The 15987-nt window shown below is 36.4% G+C and overlaps 3 protein-coding genes across 4 annotated transcripts; 2 read left to right on the top strand and 1 right to left on the bottom strand.

Annotated features, from left to right (window-relative positions):
* The first annotated feature begins 63 nt into the window (after positions 1 to 63).
* Positions 64 to 4394, top strand: LOC148906151 (UPF0462 protein C4orf33 homolog). The gene is made up of 6 exons (XM_089039149.1): positions 64 to 170; positions 339 to 528; positions 659 to 716; positions 1456 to 1507; positions 1905 to 2098; positions 2842 to 4394. Exons 1-6 carry the CDS (start codon positions 156 to 158, stop codon positions 2942 to 2944), a joined length of 612 nt encoding a protein of 203 aa, XP_088895275.1. The 5' UTR covers positions 64 to 155; the 3' UTR covers positions 2945 to 4394.
* A 663-nt stretch (positions 4395 to 5057) lies between these two features.
* Positions 5058 to 7809, top strand: LOC116292938 (mitochondrial inner membrane protease ATP23 homolog). The gene is made up of 7 exons (XM_089039148.1): positions 5058 to 5156; positions 5801 to 5976; positions 6089 to 6134; positions 6212 to 6293; positions 6794 to 6928; positions 7402 to 7488; positions 7571 to 7809. Exons 2-7 carry the CDS (start codon positions 5826 to 5828, stop codon positions 7706 to 7708), a joined length of 639 nt encoding a protein of 212 aa, XP_088895274.1. The 5' UTR covers positions 5058 to 5156; positions 5801 to 5825; the 3' UTR covers positions 7709 to 7809.
* On the bottom strand, positions 7642 to 13902 carry LOC116292937 (U3 small nucleolar RNA-interacting protein 2). 2 transcript variants are annotated; one of them, XM_031700286.2, is made up of 14 exons: positions 13818 to 13902; positions 13344 to 13441; positions 12940 to 13049; positions 12322 to 12389; positions 12200 to 12241; positions 11330 to 11456; positions 10541 to 10650; positions 10363 to 10455; positions 9942 to 10042; positions 9500 to 9634; positions 9086 to 9148; positions 8818 to 8972; positions 8206 to 8288; positions 7642 to 8123 (listed from the first exon to the last, which is right to left on the bottom strand). In XM_031700286.2, exons 1-14 carry the CDS (start codon positions 13884 to 13886, stop codon positions 7971 to 7973), a joined length of 1407 nt encoding a protein of 468 aa, XP_031556146.2. In that variant the 5' UTR covers positions 13887 to 13902; the 3' UTR covers positions 7642 to 7970. The 2 variants fall into 2 exon arrangements, with proteins under 2 accessions (XP_031556146.2, XP_031556147.2); XM_031700287.2 differs by having other exon boundaries at positions 8206 to 8285.
* Between the last annotated feature and the right edge of the window lie 2085 nt (positions 13903 to 15987).

The raw sequence follows: 15987 nt of genomic DNA, 5'->3' as shown, positions 1-15987 counted from the left end.
ATTTTTACTTCCGGTTGTATTTCTTAGAACTAGTACCCATTCTTCCTGGTCATAACAAGAAAGAGAGTACTGGGTTATTGCTTTCAGAGATAACGACTTCCGGTACAAATGTATCTTTGGTTTTTGATCTGTTAACTGAAATTGCTGTATTGATTATGTCCGAAAGCAAGGTAAAGTACTTAAGAAATGCAAAGATCGATGGTTTTGAATAACTCTAGTTTATATTTTTTACCAACTTAGTAAATTAAGGTTAAACACAGCAAAATAATTTTTAAACTCTAAAACTACAAAATATTGACATCCCTTCAGCCTCAAACTTTATTCTTTTCTCCTCAAAGGTTTACAAGTTGTCAATCAAGAGTCAGTGGGATGGAAAACCAATAGATCACAAGTCTGTTGAACTAAGCTTAAGCTCAGGCCCACATGGGAACTCTGTTAAAGTTGATGTTCAAGGTCCTTTCTTTAATGACCCAGGATGTCCCCCATCACCTCCTAAAGAGACTTGTGATGAGTTGTGGGAATATGAAGGTTATTTTATTTTATCTATTTTTTTGCTTTTTTAAATGTTATCTAAATAGGTAAGCATAATTTATAATCTTACTTCTGTGAGTATATATGCTGTTTTCTTTACTCTACTTATTTCTAAATCCTCTTTCAGTTGCAGAGGTCTTCTTCCTTGGAGAAAAGGACAGATATCTAGAGGTTGAATTTTGTCCGTAAGTTTCAAAGACTGTTTGACTGACTGTTTGACCATAGTTTAGTAGAGAGGACTACTCAATATGGTTTGACATAACAAAGCTGCAATGTATAGTTGGGCGTAGGTTTACGTTTCCAAAAATCAACTTTTGAGCCATAAAGGATTGGACTTAAGAAATATAAAGAAGTCATAACTGTTGATAATACTTATCAATTTGAGAGCAGTTGCTTTATTAGTTCAGGAGATATAATAGATTAAAGTTGCTAAATTTTGCAGTTAATGTAGGTTGATATGGCTGTATCTTGCCAACCAACATACACTTACGGTCAAATTTCACAACGTGGACTTGAAAACCATCAAGAGATTTTGTCCTCAAATTTTCAGATATCTTTCAAAGCAATGGGATCTTGCCACTTTCGATGTTTGTTTGTTTATTGCTTGAATTTCCAATAATTTCATGTTCTTGATTAAAACAAATGATGTCATCATATGCCCACCTATTAATTACTGGTTAACCAGTAATTGTATACGTACCCCACCTTCCCCAAATAAAATTATTTATTACATAACATACTAGGGTGAAGAAGTTGAACAGTATGTACCTATATATTTAGCTTAAACATTCAAGGGCAACCTTGCTGAAAAAGAACCACAGGAAGCCCAAACATAATTTGATTTAGAGATGTGATGATTGCTCTCAAAAGTATTAAACGACTATTTTTCAATTAATCAACTTTTCATTCGATTTTATTATTTAGTCATGGACAACATCTGGTTCTCTTGCTTGATGGCACAAGAAATATGTTCAAAGTAAGCCCAACCATTATTTCTATTGCATATTCCAAGGATTATCATTGGATAGAGAAAGAGGATTTGAGTTGAAAGCAGTGGCCAGCTCTTCAGTCAGTCAGTCTGTCAGTCAGTCAGTCAGTCAGTCAGTCAGTCAGTCAGTCAGTCAGTCAGTCAGTCAGTCAGTCAGTCAGTCAGTCAGTCTGTCAGTCAGTCAGTCTGTCAGTCAGTCAGTCAGTCAGTCAGTCTGTCAGTCAGTCGGTCAGTCAGTCAGTCAATCAATCAGTCAGTGTGTCAGTCAGTCTGTCAGTCAGTCAGTCGGTCAGTCAGTCAGTCATTCAGTCAGAAAGTCAGTTAGTAAGTTTAAAGACTTTTGAGCCCATTATATGAGACTCAATTTTCATTTGTTTTTAAATAGGATAAACTACCACTTGAATATGAAGTAACAATAGACAAGACCAACAAGAGTTGGAGTGGATCAGCTCTCATCCCTATTGAGTACTTTCCACCATCTGTCAATAGAATCAATGCCTTTGCAATCCATGGCTCAGGGGACGGTAGACAGTACGAAGCACTTTATCCTGCCACACAGGGCTTCTCATCGCCAGACTTGTAAGTTAAATTGTCACAGTACAGTATTGATACATTCATTTTCAATAGTATTTTTGTGCTGCAGTGACCAACTGGAGGACCCTTAGTAGGGGAATGGCTGTTTGCATGATGGTGTCATTTGACTCCCACTACCAAAATGCTTCTCAAAATTTCTTCTTATTCAAATTTGTATTGCCTTATGAAAGTACTAAGACAATTTGTGCTAATTAACTAAACAAAAGAAAGTGTGCAAGGGATTCTAGTTAATAATGCCACAATGTAACTGCCCTCTTATATAAGGACAACAAAGGGTTGCAAAAATATTTTACTTAATTTTGATATTTTCCATTTGCTTTTGCTAAAGAGGACAATATCTTGGCCACAAACACACACACACGAAACACACAAAACAATACAAGCGATTCGTTTCTGATTTTATTTTAACCTTTCAATTTTATCTAAATTGGGCTACCTGTGCTAAAGCATATAATCAACCACGGTCCCTGATTTTAAACCTTAAACAATTATTTTTTTCACACATTTTTGTGTTATGGTTTGCTTATTTATTTTTGGTAAATTTAAATTATTATTAGCGATGTTTGTGATTCTTGATGAGTATTTGAACAAAGAAATTTCAAGTAACCCCTTGGGGAAGGGGGTTGGGAAATGTTATCTTGATTTCAGTTAATCGTTACCTTATGGGCACTGTCTCATGTTTATTTTTTCTCCCACTAAATTATACTTCATTACGATATTTTTTGCAGCCACAGACTCCAGTTTTTTCAACCCTTTGACTTCAAAGCGTTGTTCCCATTTGGCTGGACTCAGCCCAACTCGCCAATATGGAAAGAAAGAATCGATAAATAATCGCGCCGGTATTCAAAGAAAGGAAAGTAAAACCGGTATCTCACACCAATGTTTTTAACGTTAAATATTTCTATACACGGTTTTTATTTCTGTATATTTTACAAAAAACTATTAATTAAATCTAATGAAATGTAATAAAATTAGATTTTGTCTCACAAGTAACAATGGAAAGTCGGCGTTCGACTTTTGAAATTTCTCTTCTTTGCTTATGCAACTTTTCGAGGTTTAGGCCTGTCGTAAAGGTTTTAATAGAGCTATACCTTACTAAAAACGCAAAAATACGAAAGGTTATCCAAAGGTTCAGACTGTAAAAGCATATTTACATCGTTCACATACAGGTAATTCAGGTCCATATTTCGTAGTTCGTCGTGCCGATTCTAACACTTCACCGCTCTTTCCTCCCCACTGAGAGCAAACATCAAACTCGGCAAAACCACTAGAGTAGAATGCTCTCTGTATTGACGCAGAGCAAGTAAGGGTTTTGGTGTAGACGCGTCCTTCGAGCGAATGTCCTGGTAAAAGTAAAGCACTACCACAAGCAAACACGGTTGTGTTTTTGACCTCTTGTAGCATCTGACGATGGTTAGAGGTTAAAGGCTTTAAGGCGTAGATACAACGAGGCTTTTGACACCGAAAACAGCGAACTACATCACAAACTCTTTGTCCAGTGTAAGCTGGACTAAGAGATTTGTTTTTTGTGATATCACATGATGGAAAGAAGAGTGCTTCAAAATCTTTTTTTGGGCTTTTAGGACTTGGAGTCGATGGTAGCGGAGAATTCGCACCACTGGCGATCTGTGCGAGCGATAAGCTTAAACCACTTCTGGCAGGACTCATATTCATTTTTGGTGCCACTGAGTATTGTGATGATGATTTTTGAGTTACTTGAGGTAAATATGAACAAAAAAGGACCAATTACAGAGCAGAAATTTGTAGAAAAACAGGCGTGGCTAATTACAAGTGATGCCGGCTGTTTACGGCATCTTTACCCTTAATAACTCGAGAGAGTTCCACAGTCACCTCGCCCTTTATATCGTTCATTATGTCATTAGATTTTGTAAGCCATTGGTTTGAAACTTACTACGCATGATCGTAAACGAATAGGATGCACGATGTTTTACCGAAAAATAAGAGGGTATATTACAGTTAACTGACATTCTGCCGAAAAATGAGGAATTCGCTGACAATTGGGTACCCTCATTGGCACCCTCAAATAAGGCTCCCCGTTGAAAAACCTTTTGTCAGAGGATACGTACACCAACTATTGGCAGCAAAAATAATACGATTCAATAGGCCAAAATTTAAAGAGCAGCACATTTGGGGTTAATCTTGCGTGTTAGGGGATCGATGATCAACTGTGTTCCATACATCATTCTGAAAATGATAAATCTTTAATGTATATATTTATATTTCGTCATTAAGGGTGATTAAACCATATTTACATCGTTCACATACAGGTAATTCAGGTCCATATTTTGTAGTGCGTCGTGCCGATTCTAACACTTCACCGCTCTTTCCTCCGCACTGAGAGCAAACATCAAACTCGGCAAAACCACTAGAGTAGAATGCTCTCTGTATTGACGCAGAGCAAGTAAGGGTTTTGGTGTAGACGCGTCCTTCGAGCGAATGTCCTGGTAAAAGTAAAGCACTTCCACAAGCAAACACGGTTGTGTTTTTGACCTCTTGTAGCATCTGACGATGGTTAGAGGTTAAAGGCTTTGAGGCGTAGATACAACGAGGCTTTTGACACCGAAAACAGCGAACTACATCACAAACTCTTTGTCCAGTGTAAGCTAAGAGATTTGGTTTTTGTGATATCACATGATGGAGAGAAGAGTGCTTCAAAATCTTTTTTTGGGCTTTTAGGGCTTGGAGTCGAAGGTAGAGAACTTGTGCCATTGTGAAGAATGTTAATGGTGATATTTGTGGAGGCCGTAGAGACATGAATACGGTGGACTTTGATATAATATTGCTAAGTTATCAGGATTGTCACTAATTTTTTGCTTGACTGAGAAATCTAAAAAAAGTGTGAATGTCGAACGTCATCCTTGACAAAAGGGTGTGGTTTGTTGCAATATACCCAACGTTTATTCTTTAATGATTACCATGGTAACGAACAGCTATTTGTTGTCTTCAGGGTGCATAAGACTGAAACAATGGCAGACAAGAATCGAAATGTACCTGAGCACAAAACGACTGAGAGAGAAGCCTGGTAATGAATGTGGCTTGGTCAGCGGACAGGATTGCGGACGACAGCTCAGCTTTTAACTTCGGCTTCATTACATCTGACAATATTTTATTCGAAATTTTCTATAAAAATCTAAGTATTTCAACAGACGAAAATAACAGAGTAATTTTTTCTGATAGTTCCTTAGACTCTTCCAAAGTCTCTCGCTCGTCCGTTCCGTCTCCACGCTTAGAGACTGTAACGGTACAATGACCGAAAGGACTTATGGGTCCCGAAAACTTGGACCCAGCGTGCTTTGGGAACCAAAATACTCGTCCACAGTCTCTCTCGTTTCAATATTTTCAAGATGGCGGTGAAAAAGAGAGAGACTGTGGACGAGTATTTTGGTTCCCAAAGCACGCTGGGTCCAAGTTTTCGGGACCCATAAGTCCCTTCGGTCATTGTACCGTTACAGTCTCTAAGCGTGGAGACGGAACGGACGAGCGAGAGACTTTGGAAGAGTCTAAGGAACTATCAGAAAAAATTACTCTGTTATTTTCGTCTGTTGAAATACTTAGATTTTTATAGAAAATTTCGAATAAAATATTGTCAGATGTAATGAAGCCGAAGTTAAAAGCTGAGCTGTCGTCCGCAATCCTGTCCGCTGACCAAGCCACATTCATTACCAGGCTTCTCTCTTCCTCATAAACCAAAATGGCGGACGAATCGAACCAAAAGGCCGCTACTGTTGCTGATCAAAATCACGGGAATGCATACACTAGACAAAGTACAAAGGACTTATCTACAGAGGAAAAGAAACAGCATCAAACCTGCTTGGATAGAGTGGAATCGTCATGTAAAAATTGTAAGTCTAGTAGGACAAAAAGATTTGTTTTTCACTGCCCGTTCACTTGAATTTTCGCAAATTTTTCACTAGGATTTGTTGTTTGATTCGCTTTTTTAAAATGTTTTTTCAGTGGCTTACGTACGATTTATGTTACAAGCTATGAACAAACTTGGCTGGTAAGAAATGAATATATTTGTACTTTATTGAGGAAGGACTCAAGCTCCAGCAAACTTAATAGGTATGTTGTTTATAGTACTATAGATCCTGCAAAACATATCATCTGTGAACCTTGTGATGGCCGACTGCTTGGAGGATTTGACCCTGATCGAAAAGAGGTACTGTAATTTAAGAAATGATTGCTATACCCTCCACCCCTCCCCCCCTCAAAAATGATGTGGTATGGTGTATTCTGCTTTTATGGTTAAATGAGGTATGGTATGTTATATGTTACCTCTCTGAGATGCACAGAGTAGTCATGAGCTAACTAAATGACAAAAAAATGGTTGTGAGAGTCGAGAGAGGTTGTCCATCAGCTATGGTGGAATGTTATCAGGCAAGACATAATGCAATGTGGCAAGGTATTTGTGATAAAGTGATTTGCTGGTTGTTGGATAGGTGGGTTGCGATGTGTTTTGTTCTAGTGGAGTATATTGTGGTGTTTTAAGTTTTTCCATGGTGGGGTTTTGATATGAAGTATGCTGAGATGGATTGAAATGGGCTGGGTGGTATGAGGTGTGGTGTGAATCATGCCACACAAACTTCTAAATACCCAAGGCAAGGGTCTGATGCTATTTCTGATTTCCATTAAAGTCTTCTCCTATTTTCTAAATTAAAGATGTTTTTATGTGAGAATACCATCTACAACCAGCAAGCAATGGATGATGTGCTAACTCATGAACTTATTCACGCTTACGATTATTGTAAAGTTAAATATGATCCTGACAATCTCAAGCATCTTGCTTGTACAGAGGTAAAATTTATTGTACATGTATATTAGCCATTCTGTGGTTCAGTAAAAGACCGGGTCGAGTTGAATCTGCAGTGCATTTTGGGAATGCTTTAGGGAACAAGAGATGCCTCGGATCTCAGAAATATATTCCCTAAAAGTCCCATAATGCATTGTAATGCCAACTCGATCCTCTCTTTTACCCAACCTTGGAATGGCCTATTCACTTTAAAACTAAAATGATTTTATCAGATACGTTCTCAGGGTTCCAATTTTCTTTAGAATGGTTTAATTTATTTAACCTGTGAAACAAAACTGCCTTGTTAATGTGTATTGGTAATAGTCAAATAGACACACAAGAAAAAAAAAGAATTTTCCATTAATTATGTGTTTCATTGAAACCCTAGTTAGCAAGTACATTTACTTTATATTATATAACTCAAAACAAATCCCTGTTTTTTTTTTGTTTTTGTTTTTTTGTTGTTTTTTTTTTTCAGATAAGAGCAGCAAATCTTAGTGGAGACTGCTTCTTTTGGAAGGAAAATTTTGTGCGATTTAAATTGAAATGGAAGGGTCATCAACAGGTAAAAGTAACTTATAAGAATGTAATTTTCTATCAAGTAACAAGAAAGTACAACTAACAAGTTTGGTTCTTTTCCATTTTAGAAATGTGTCAAAACGCGAGCTGTAAATTCTATACTAGCAGTCAGAGATGTAAGCAGAGAAGAAGCAGAATCAGTAGTCAATAGTGTATTTAATGCTTGTTTTAATGACACAGATCCTTTCGATCGTATACCTCCATGATGACCATGTTTTATATGATGAATTACAGTACTGTACTCGATATAAAATAATGTATATGGATGTACTAGGGTTTTATTAAAATTATAATGAAATTAATGCAATATTTTTCAAGGTGGTTGATTTTATTTCACATTTCAAATAATAGAGTACGATTCCTAACTTATCAGTAGTCATAACTGCAAGTTGTAGTCGTAGTACTGTATATTGAAAGAAAATTGAAAAAAAAAAAATGCAGAAGGAGTAGGGAGTCGATATTGTGTTTTTAGTGATCCATAGATTTTTGTAAAGGTATAATATAAAGAGCATTCTTTGCATCTTTTGTTCTCCACCATCGACCAAGACGGTGTTCCTGGCCAACACCAGCAAAAAGCATTTCTCCATCACTGGAAAATGCTAAGGAATTTACAAAACCAACCTAAAGAAAGAAAATATTTTTACATCCAAAAATGTTGAGGGAAAATAAAAAATTTTGCCAGAAAGGAGTCAGATGTACATACCATTGGTATGGTGAAAAGAGGGGTTAGACTTCTATAACCTGGACCACATTTCCATAGTCGAATACAAGAATCACAAGATCCTGCTGATGAAAGGAAGGAATTTGTGAGTTTCTACTCTTAAAATACATGTAAAAATCTTCCTGGATTTTTAAGAGTAGCACTTAGTGCATTCTACATAGCTAATGAGTAATAAAGCTGCGGCTCTTGCTCCATAGTCAAATGGACCCTTCTCAAAGGTATCGTGGATGCGAGGCTAAAATGGAAATACAAAAGAAATCATACTTTTTCTCGATGGAATTCGTGGCATTTCTTTTGTATTTCCATGTTAGCCTGTACGTAGATTAATTTGAAGAAGGGTCCATTGCATTTAGTACATCGTAGTTGATTTTTGCAAATGATGTCCACTAATAGATACAATGAGTCCAAGAATCAAACCTGTGTTGCATTGGTGAGAAGGGAGCTCTCTCACTATAATGTCACCAAGGCTTCCCATCAAGAGATGGTGTATTTATAGCATACATGTACACACTACTAATGCTTCCCAAAGAAGTGTTGTTACTCTACTAGACTCAATGATAGTTCAATAGTCAACGGTGGTTATAAGCAGCCTACCTGAGGCAACAAGATCAGTGCTCTTGACGGCCGCAACTGCTGTAATCCATGTCTCATCAGGTATGTTATCATTTTGGTCATCTTTACTCTTGCCATGTGCATTATTTACATTACATAAGGGCTTCTTTTTACTGGAACTCCACAGGGAAATTGACCTGAAATTATGCCATTTAACAAAATTATTCCTTTCCCTTAACACATACAGTAATGTTCTTCCTCTAATGTGATACATAATGGAAAAATACTAAAGCAAAAATACTCATCTTACCCATCATCTGCTCCTGTTATCATGTGGTCCTCATTGATCAACTGAACACAATCTACTGATCCTCTAGAAAAACACATCAAAGACAAAACATCAAATCAATATACCTTCAGCTGATCTGAGAAATAATGTTAGCCAATCAGAATAAAAAAAAAACTGAGATGTCGCTTTTCCTCCTGAAATTATGGAATTACAAGATACCAAAAGAAAAAAGAAATTAAAGAAAACATTTTCTAATAAGCAATATTGATAACAGTAACACATGATGAGTTATATATTGTTATTGTAATGGCGGGCACGTCTTTACTTTTCGCTGTTAAATTTTCGCTGGAATGACAGCTCAGTTTTGCAGTGACATCATTTTTTACATCACTATTTCAGATCAGCTGGCTAACAGATGTTGAAGATATAACTCACCCGTCAACATTAATAACTAACTGCGTCTCCTCAACAACCTTCCATATTCTTAAAGATCTGTCACGTCCACCTGTCGTAACTGCTCTATCCCTTGACAAGCTGTCAATTCCGGTCACTCCATCTTGGTGGCCATACCTGTGATGTCATAAAAAAATAATTTATCATTAACACAGCACAACTCACAAAAGTATGACCACATTTATTGTACTGTATTGTCGTACTGTACTTCTACATGAAGCTGCCTGTTTTTACTAAATGAGGCATGTAAAAGCTCGTTTGGCAGCAAAAAGCCATGGTTAGTTAGAAAATATACATTTATTCCACATGGTAGCACATTTTACATGTCTTTTAGATTTCATACTAAGATTCACCAAGAACTATTTACTGTAGGATCCTGTGCTACTTTCACCACAGGTAGCCCAGATACAACATTGTTACTTACAATGTCTCTACATAAGCCATCTCATCTAGATTCCATATTTTAACAGTTTTGTCAAGGGAGCCACTAAACAGCTGGTGAGTTCCCTTCCTGAATGCAAGGCCCTGAGATATAAGAGAAGATATTTTACATTTTACAGATCAAAATACAGGTACAGTACAATTAAAGCACAAAATAGTGGTTTTAACTTCTTGTTGGTTGTTAAGGAAATTTCTTCAGGTTATCGTGGAAGCAAAGATTATGCGAACTGATATAGCATTGACCCTTGCTGCTCTGGTCATGAGTTTGGCCCCACGGAAAGAGAATCACAAGTTTGTTGGTTGTTGGCCACGAAACAAGTAAGATTTAATCTTAACATAACAGAACAATAAAGAGTTATCCATGAATTTTGAGAAGTTTCTCTAATTATCCACCAAGTACTTACAGTTAAAGTATTTCTGTGTCCATTGAATGAGTGTATATGCTTTAAGGTTTCTGGGTCATAAATATGAATGACTTTTTCTTTACCTCCAGTGGCCTGAAGAACAACAAAACTACAATCACAATTATAATTCTTAACTCCAAGTTCACTACTAATAACACTTAAAATGTATATTATTTACCAAGAATTTTCCATCTGAGGTTATAGAAATTGCCAAGATACAGCCCTTTGATGTTTTGCTGTCCTTGCTGCCAGCTATTTTACCAACTTTCTTTCCATTTTCAACATCCCCTGATGAAGAACAGAATGTTTCTTAGAATAGTTACAAAATTATATTCTGGTCAACCCTCTCAAGGGAGGGTACTTGGAATAGGGTACATTATTAATAATAATGGACCTTAAGTTGGAGGATGGCAACAGCAGCAAGCAAATAATAGCACTAATTGTGATTTTCAATAGACGCTTGCTGGAACATACAAAACATTATTGTACATCATTGCTTTTGTGTCCTTATCTAGAAGAACAAAGATCTCGTCTGGTGACCTATGGTGACAGATCTTTTTACGTTGCTGGCCCTAAACTGTGGAATGACCTCCCACTTCAAATTAGGAAAAGTTCTTCAATCCAATTATTTAAAAATGAACTGAAAACTCATTTGTTCAAGAACTTTGTCTCCTCTGGTTCAAAGTGAACATCAATGAACTATGACATTTCATTAATATTGTAACATACGTCTGGTATTCATTTTATTTCTTATTGTGAAGCGCCATGAATTTTGATATGTGCGCTATATAAGTTCCATTATTATTATTATTAAAGTACAGCGTGAATGGACCACATGACTGATATCGAATGATTTGCCTTTGGCCAGACATTTCAAAAAGCACATACTGTATTTTCATCCCTTTTTACATTTGATTGAGCTGATTATGGAGTGTCTGATATTACTTTTTCCATTACTTTGACTTACATTTAATAACAGAACAATCCTTTGATCCAGTAAAGACAAACTTATCATCAGGAGAAACACAAAGACAGGTGATAGGTAATTGATGGCCACGTAAAACTCGTACCAGTGAGGGAAGAGGAGGAGAAAACTAAAAGGAAAACACAGGTTGCTTTAATCATTTTAATGTTAATTTTACTTGGTGAAACAAATGCTTTGCATATATATAGGCAATCATCTTGCTTGTGCAGCTTAGTCCTCTTCACTCCCTTGGGAACAAAGGCCCTTCGTTTGTTTATACAGAGGTGAAATTTCATGTATTAGCCATATTCTGAAGTTGAGTAAAATACTGTATTGAGTTGTATTTGTAGTGCATTTTGGGAGTGTTTTAGGGAACAAATAAGCCATCATCTTGGGAAATGTGGCCCCTAAAACAGTCCCATAATGCACTGGATGCCAAATCAACCCAGTTTTTCCCTCAACGTTAGAATGTGAATATGTTTCTTTGGGCCAAAAGTTAATATATGAAAAGAATGACTAGAAGTTTTTTGAGTAAGATATTCCAGACAATATCCATCGTCCATCATCAGTTTAATGACTCACTATAAGTGTATTACAGTGAAATACTATAAAGCCTTAGGGACTAATACGTATTAATGAAGTACTGTAAACCCTAGGGACTAATATGCATGCATAGGTATTGTTCAATTTAATAGCTTTAGAGCGACAGATTGTCGTTGTTCGTTTAAGTCTGGTTTTTGTTCTTTAATTAGGATGGCTTCAGATATTTTTCGTTTTTGCCAAGGATAATTTTCAGCAAGTACTTGGAAGTTGTCCTGATCAAATGTTAGAATAGCTATAATACTTTAATTAGTGGTTAGTTAATAATCTTACTTTATCAGCAATCTGTTTTTGGAATTTACCACTCTGTTCGATCTGTGACAAGAAAAGATAGTTCATTAGGGCAAAAACTGCAAAATCATTCCCTAAAAACACAAATATAATTATGGACTCACTAGATCTTGCTGAAGTCTGTGGGATACTGCGTCATGGTCGATGTCTTGTGATTCATTTTTTTGTCTCTCTACAAAACAATAATTTATTAACTTTATTTTGTAAGAACATTTAGTCTTCCTTGCTGTGTAGAAATACACGTATCTAATGTGTAGTTCCAGAAATTATCCATGTCCCCCACCCAACCCTTTCCCACAGAAGAATTTGCAAATTCTGAGGAGTGGGGGGGGGAGTCATAGAGAGAACCAAGTTTTTATGGAAAAAAATTGGAATTTCTGGGGGTAGGGAGGGGGGCCTGAAAAAAAATTCCTCCATGGGGGAAGGAGGATACAATGGGACAGGGTAAATTTTGGAACTACAAAATGGTAATTCTGGTCCAAGAGTTTGGGATGGGGTTGCCAGGATGGATATTTTCGGAAGATACACACACACTTTATACATCCCTCTAATACCATTAGTGGATTAAGTCGGCAAGGGCTTGCAATAACTTAAATAAAGAGTTTAGAACTTTTTCATGACACAAGAAATAGTAATATTTTTTTTCTTGTGTCCTTATGAAAAGTTCAAAGTTCTTTTATATTAGTCCTAAAATCCAACACAAATGAGTATCTAAAGGTTACCTTCTTCTTCTAGTTGTGCTAAGTACTGTTTTGATAATCTTATTTTCTTTTCTTGAGCTGTTTCACTCTCATCACTCTCATACTTCTCATCATTACCAGAGTCATGATCACTGGATATACAAGAGGAAATAAATCCATTAATAAGGTTGGTAGGTCAAGTCTGAGTGAATGAGTCAACTGTAATTGAGGAACGCTGTAGTCAATCATTTGGAACTCGAAAAAGGTATTATACCAGTACACACACATTGTCAAACTAACAAGGGCAAGTGTGTGTGTGTTGGATAGCACTGCAGATCAATCCTCAGTCATCTATATATATACTTATTTATAGTTGAGGAATACACCAGCTACATGTACCAGTATGGATCTGATTTTCAAATCAGTATTATATACTGTACAGGTACCTTGCAGAATCTATATCACTCTCTAGCTCTGCATCATCACAAACTTGTTTTGTAGCTTGCTTTGCTTTACTTGTTTTCTTGGCTTTCGGGCCAGAGGTCTACAAAAGATAAAGTAATCTCATCAACGACAGTAATTCACAGTAAAATAATTTATTTAATTAAACGTCAGTTAAATGGTTCCTTTTCAATGTGTATTTAAATATGTAAGATTTTGAGAATAAACATTTGACGCAAATCCTGACAAAATACAATGTATCGCTAAATATTTAGTAGTAAAGAAGTTCTGATAACTAGAAAAGATAAATAATAAGGAATAGATTCGAGTTTGAAAATTGATGAACAGCTGTGCACGTGTTCCACGTGAGATCGACAATTTCATCAACATAAACAATCAAAATAACGACTAATGAATGAGATGTAAGGATAATATTTTCACAGATTAATACTAAAACCATTAATAGATAGCATGCTGACCTTTGATGGTTTGTTTGCTCGTTTTCTGTTGCCTGATTTTTTATTTTCGCTGAGGAAAAAACACGACATTTTAATGCTTCGATGATCGAGACCTCGACTGACCGAGAGGACCTGGGGACTAAAAGATACCGCTGGATAACTCGCTGGATATAAAGACGAATAAATATCTGTTTTAACAAAACTAACTATAGAAATTAAGTAGTAGTAATTATCATATGACCCGTACGGCCCTGCTCGCGCGCTCTAATAAAACCATTGGAAAAAGTCACGTGATGGGGGCCGGACGGGTTGACGTAAGCGGGCCGGAAAAACCCGTCCGGCCCTGCTCGAATCCGCGCGCTTTCTTTTTCTTAATTATTTTTATTTTCGTGAGGGTCATATGATAAAATGCTTATTGACTGAGTCAGGTCGGGCCGTACGGGAAAATATTTGGCTCTCGGTCATTTGTACGGACCTCGCTGCGCTCGGTCCGTACGACATGACCTCGAGCCAAATATTTTCCCGTACGGCCCTCCCACTCAGTCAATAAGTACATAGTATTATTGGCATTGGTAGAGTGCTCACACTAAATCCGTGAAACAAATACTAATTTTTGTTTCGGCCCTCATGCCGAAACAGTCACTACATTCGGTTTGCCGGCCCATAATAGTCTCCGTGCGTGTCATTTAGCTGTCAGAGGTTTGGACCTAATCCAATCATATGCCGTTTCCATCATAAGCAATGGAAAAACGCAAAACATTTCACCATGCGGAGTATTTCGGAGAGTTGCGGTGAATCTTCTCTGAGGTAGTTGTGTTGACTATATTATGCCCTTTCGCATGACGCCATTTTTTGGAAAAAAATATATTATTGATTAACCCTACGACAATGCGTATTTTATTCCTAAGTCAGTATCTAGGTCCAAGTCGCCAAGTAGGTAAACTATTGAAAAGTTATCCAAAAGCTTTTGTGATTGTGCGGCAAATTAATGCTGCCTGTGAGCATAAGTTGAAAAAACTGGTGAGTTTATCTGATGTAACTAACAGTTGATGCATATATATTTTGTGAAGCAAGCTTCCGATATGTTGTAGCTTCGTGCACATCTGAGCATGTTTTTGGTATCAGCTATTATTTAAACTAGGTCCTATAAACAAGCAGTGCATACTTTACAACTTTAAAGATAGAAGTCTGAAATCATCAGTTTTCATTTCTTAATACCCTGATGTAAAGTATAATTTCTTGGATTCGGTAATATTTTTGAAGCACCAAAAGATGTAAATTTTGAAGCACCAAAATATGTAAATTTTTGAAGAACCAAAAGATATAAATTTTGAGTAGATTGGTGACGGCGCACTGGTCAAAGACAAGCTTTGTATCTTTTCCTTCGAATTGAGACTTTCGCATTTTCTTCAAGCTACGATATTAGAGCTAAATACATTTACCATAAATGTCAAAGAGCAGAATGAAGGTTTAAAAAGTATCCTACATTCAACATGGCGCGTACAGTAATGCTCATGTGCCAAAATATTTTGCATTTTGTACTCTGCTCTCTGCGATACTAAATCATTGTTTATATCTATTGTCGGATCTTTCATTCGTTCGGCGAGACGTTATATGTATGTACGTTGCCCTGTTTTCCCGATGTTTCAAAGCAAGAACCACTAAAATCTCAAAAAAAACTTAATTACGATGTGTTTCGTTCAAGAGAATTTTATAACAAATGTATACATCGAAATTTTCGTAAGACTTTGCAGCGTGGAAGCGTACCACGAGATCGCTCTTGTGTATTATTTTCAAAATACAGGAGACCCCATTACCACAGCAAGACCAAAATTCTTTATTCAGCAATGCCACACAATAAATAGATAACGGGCCGAAACATCATCGCTTTCGAAGCGATATAGGCTTGTTAGCACTAAATAGTGATAATTAAACGATAGAAAACAAAGGATTCTGTATGAAATAGTACTAATTATACTATTTAATGTTCACGGTCTTAGTGTGTGCACTCTATTAATATTACTATTTAGGGTTTTTTTAAAATATATATTATTAGATTAGTTTTTACTTAATTGATTTAATGGTTATACATTAGTCATGTTAAGTAGATATATTTTTATTATAGTATATTTTACTATAGACTTTTCAATAACATTGATACAAATGTTATCTGACTGGGTTAACACCATCA

The sequence above is a fragment of the Actinia tenebrosa genome, unplaced genomic scaffold (assembly GCF_029948245.1).
Source record: "Actinia tenebrosa isolate PJP-AT-01 unplaced genomic scaffold, QUT_ActTen_1.0 PGA_scaffold6__47_contigs__length_16458017, whole genome shotgun sequence".
In the NCBI taxonomy this organism is placed as follows: Eukaryota; Metazoa; Cnidaria; class Anthozoa; order Actiniaria; family Actiniidae; genus Actinia; species Actinia tenebrosa.
The sequence above is the reverse complement of the archived record's forward strand: the minus strand, read 5'-3'. Positions and strand labels throughout refer to the sequence as shown.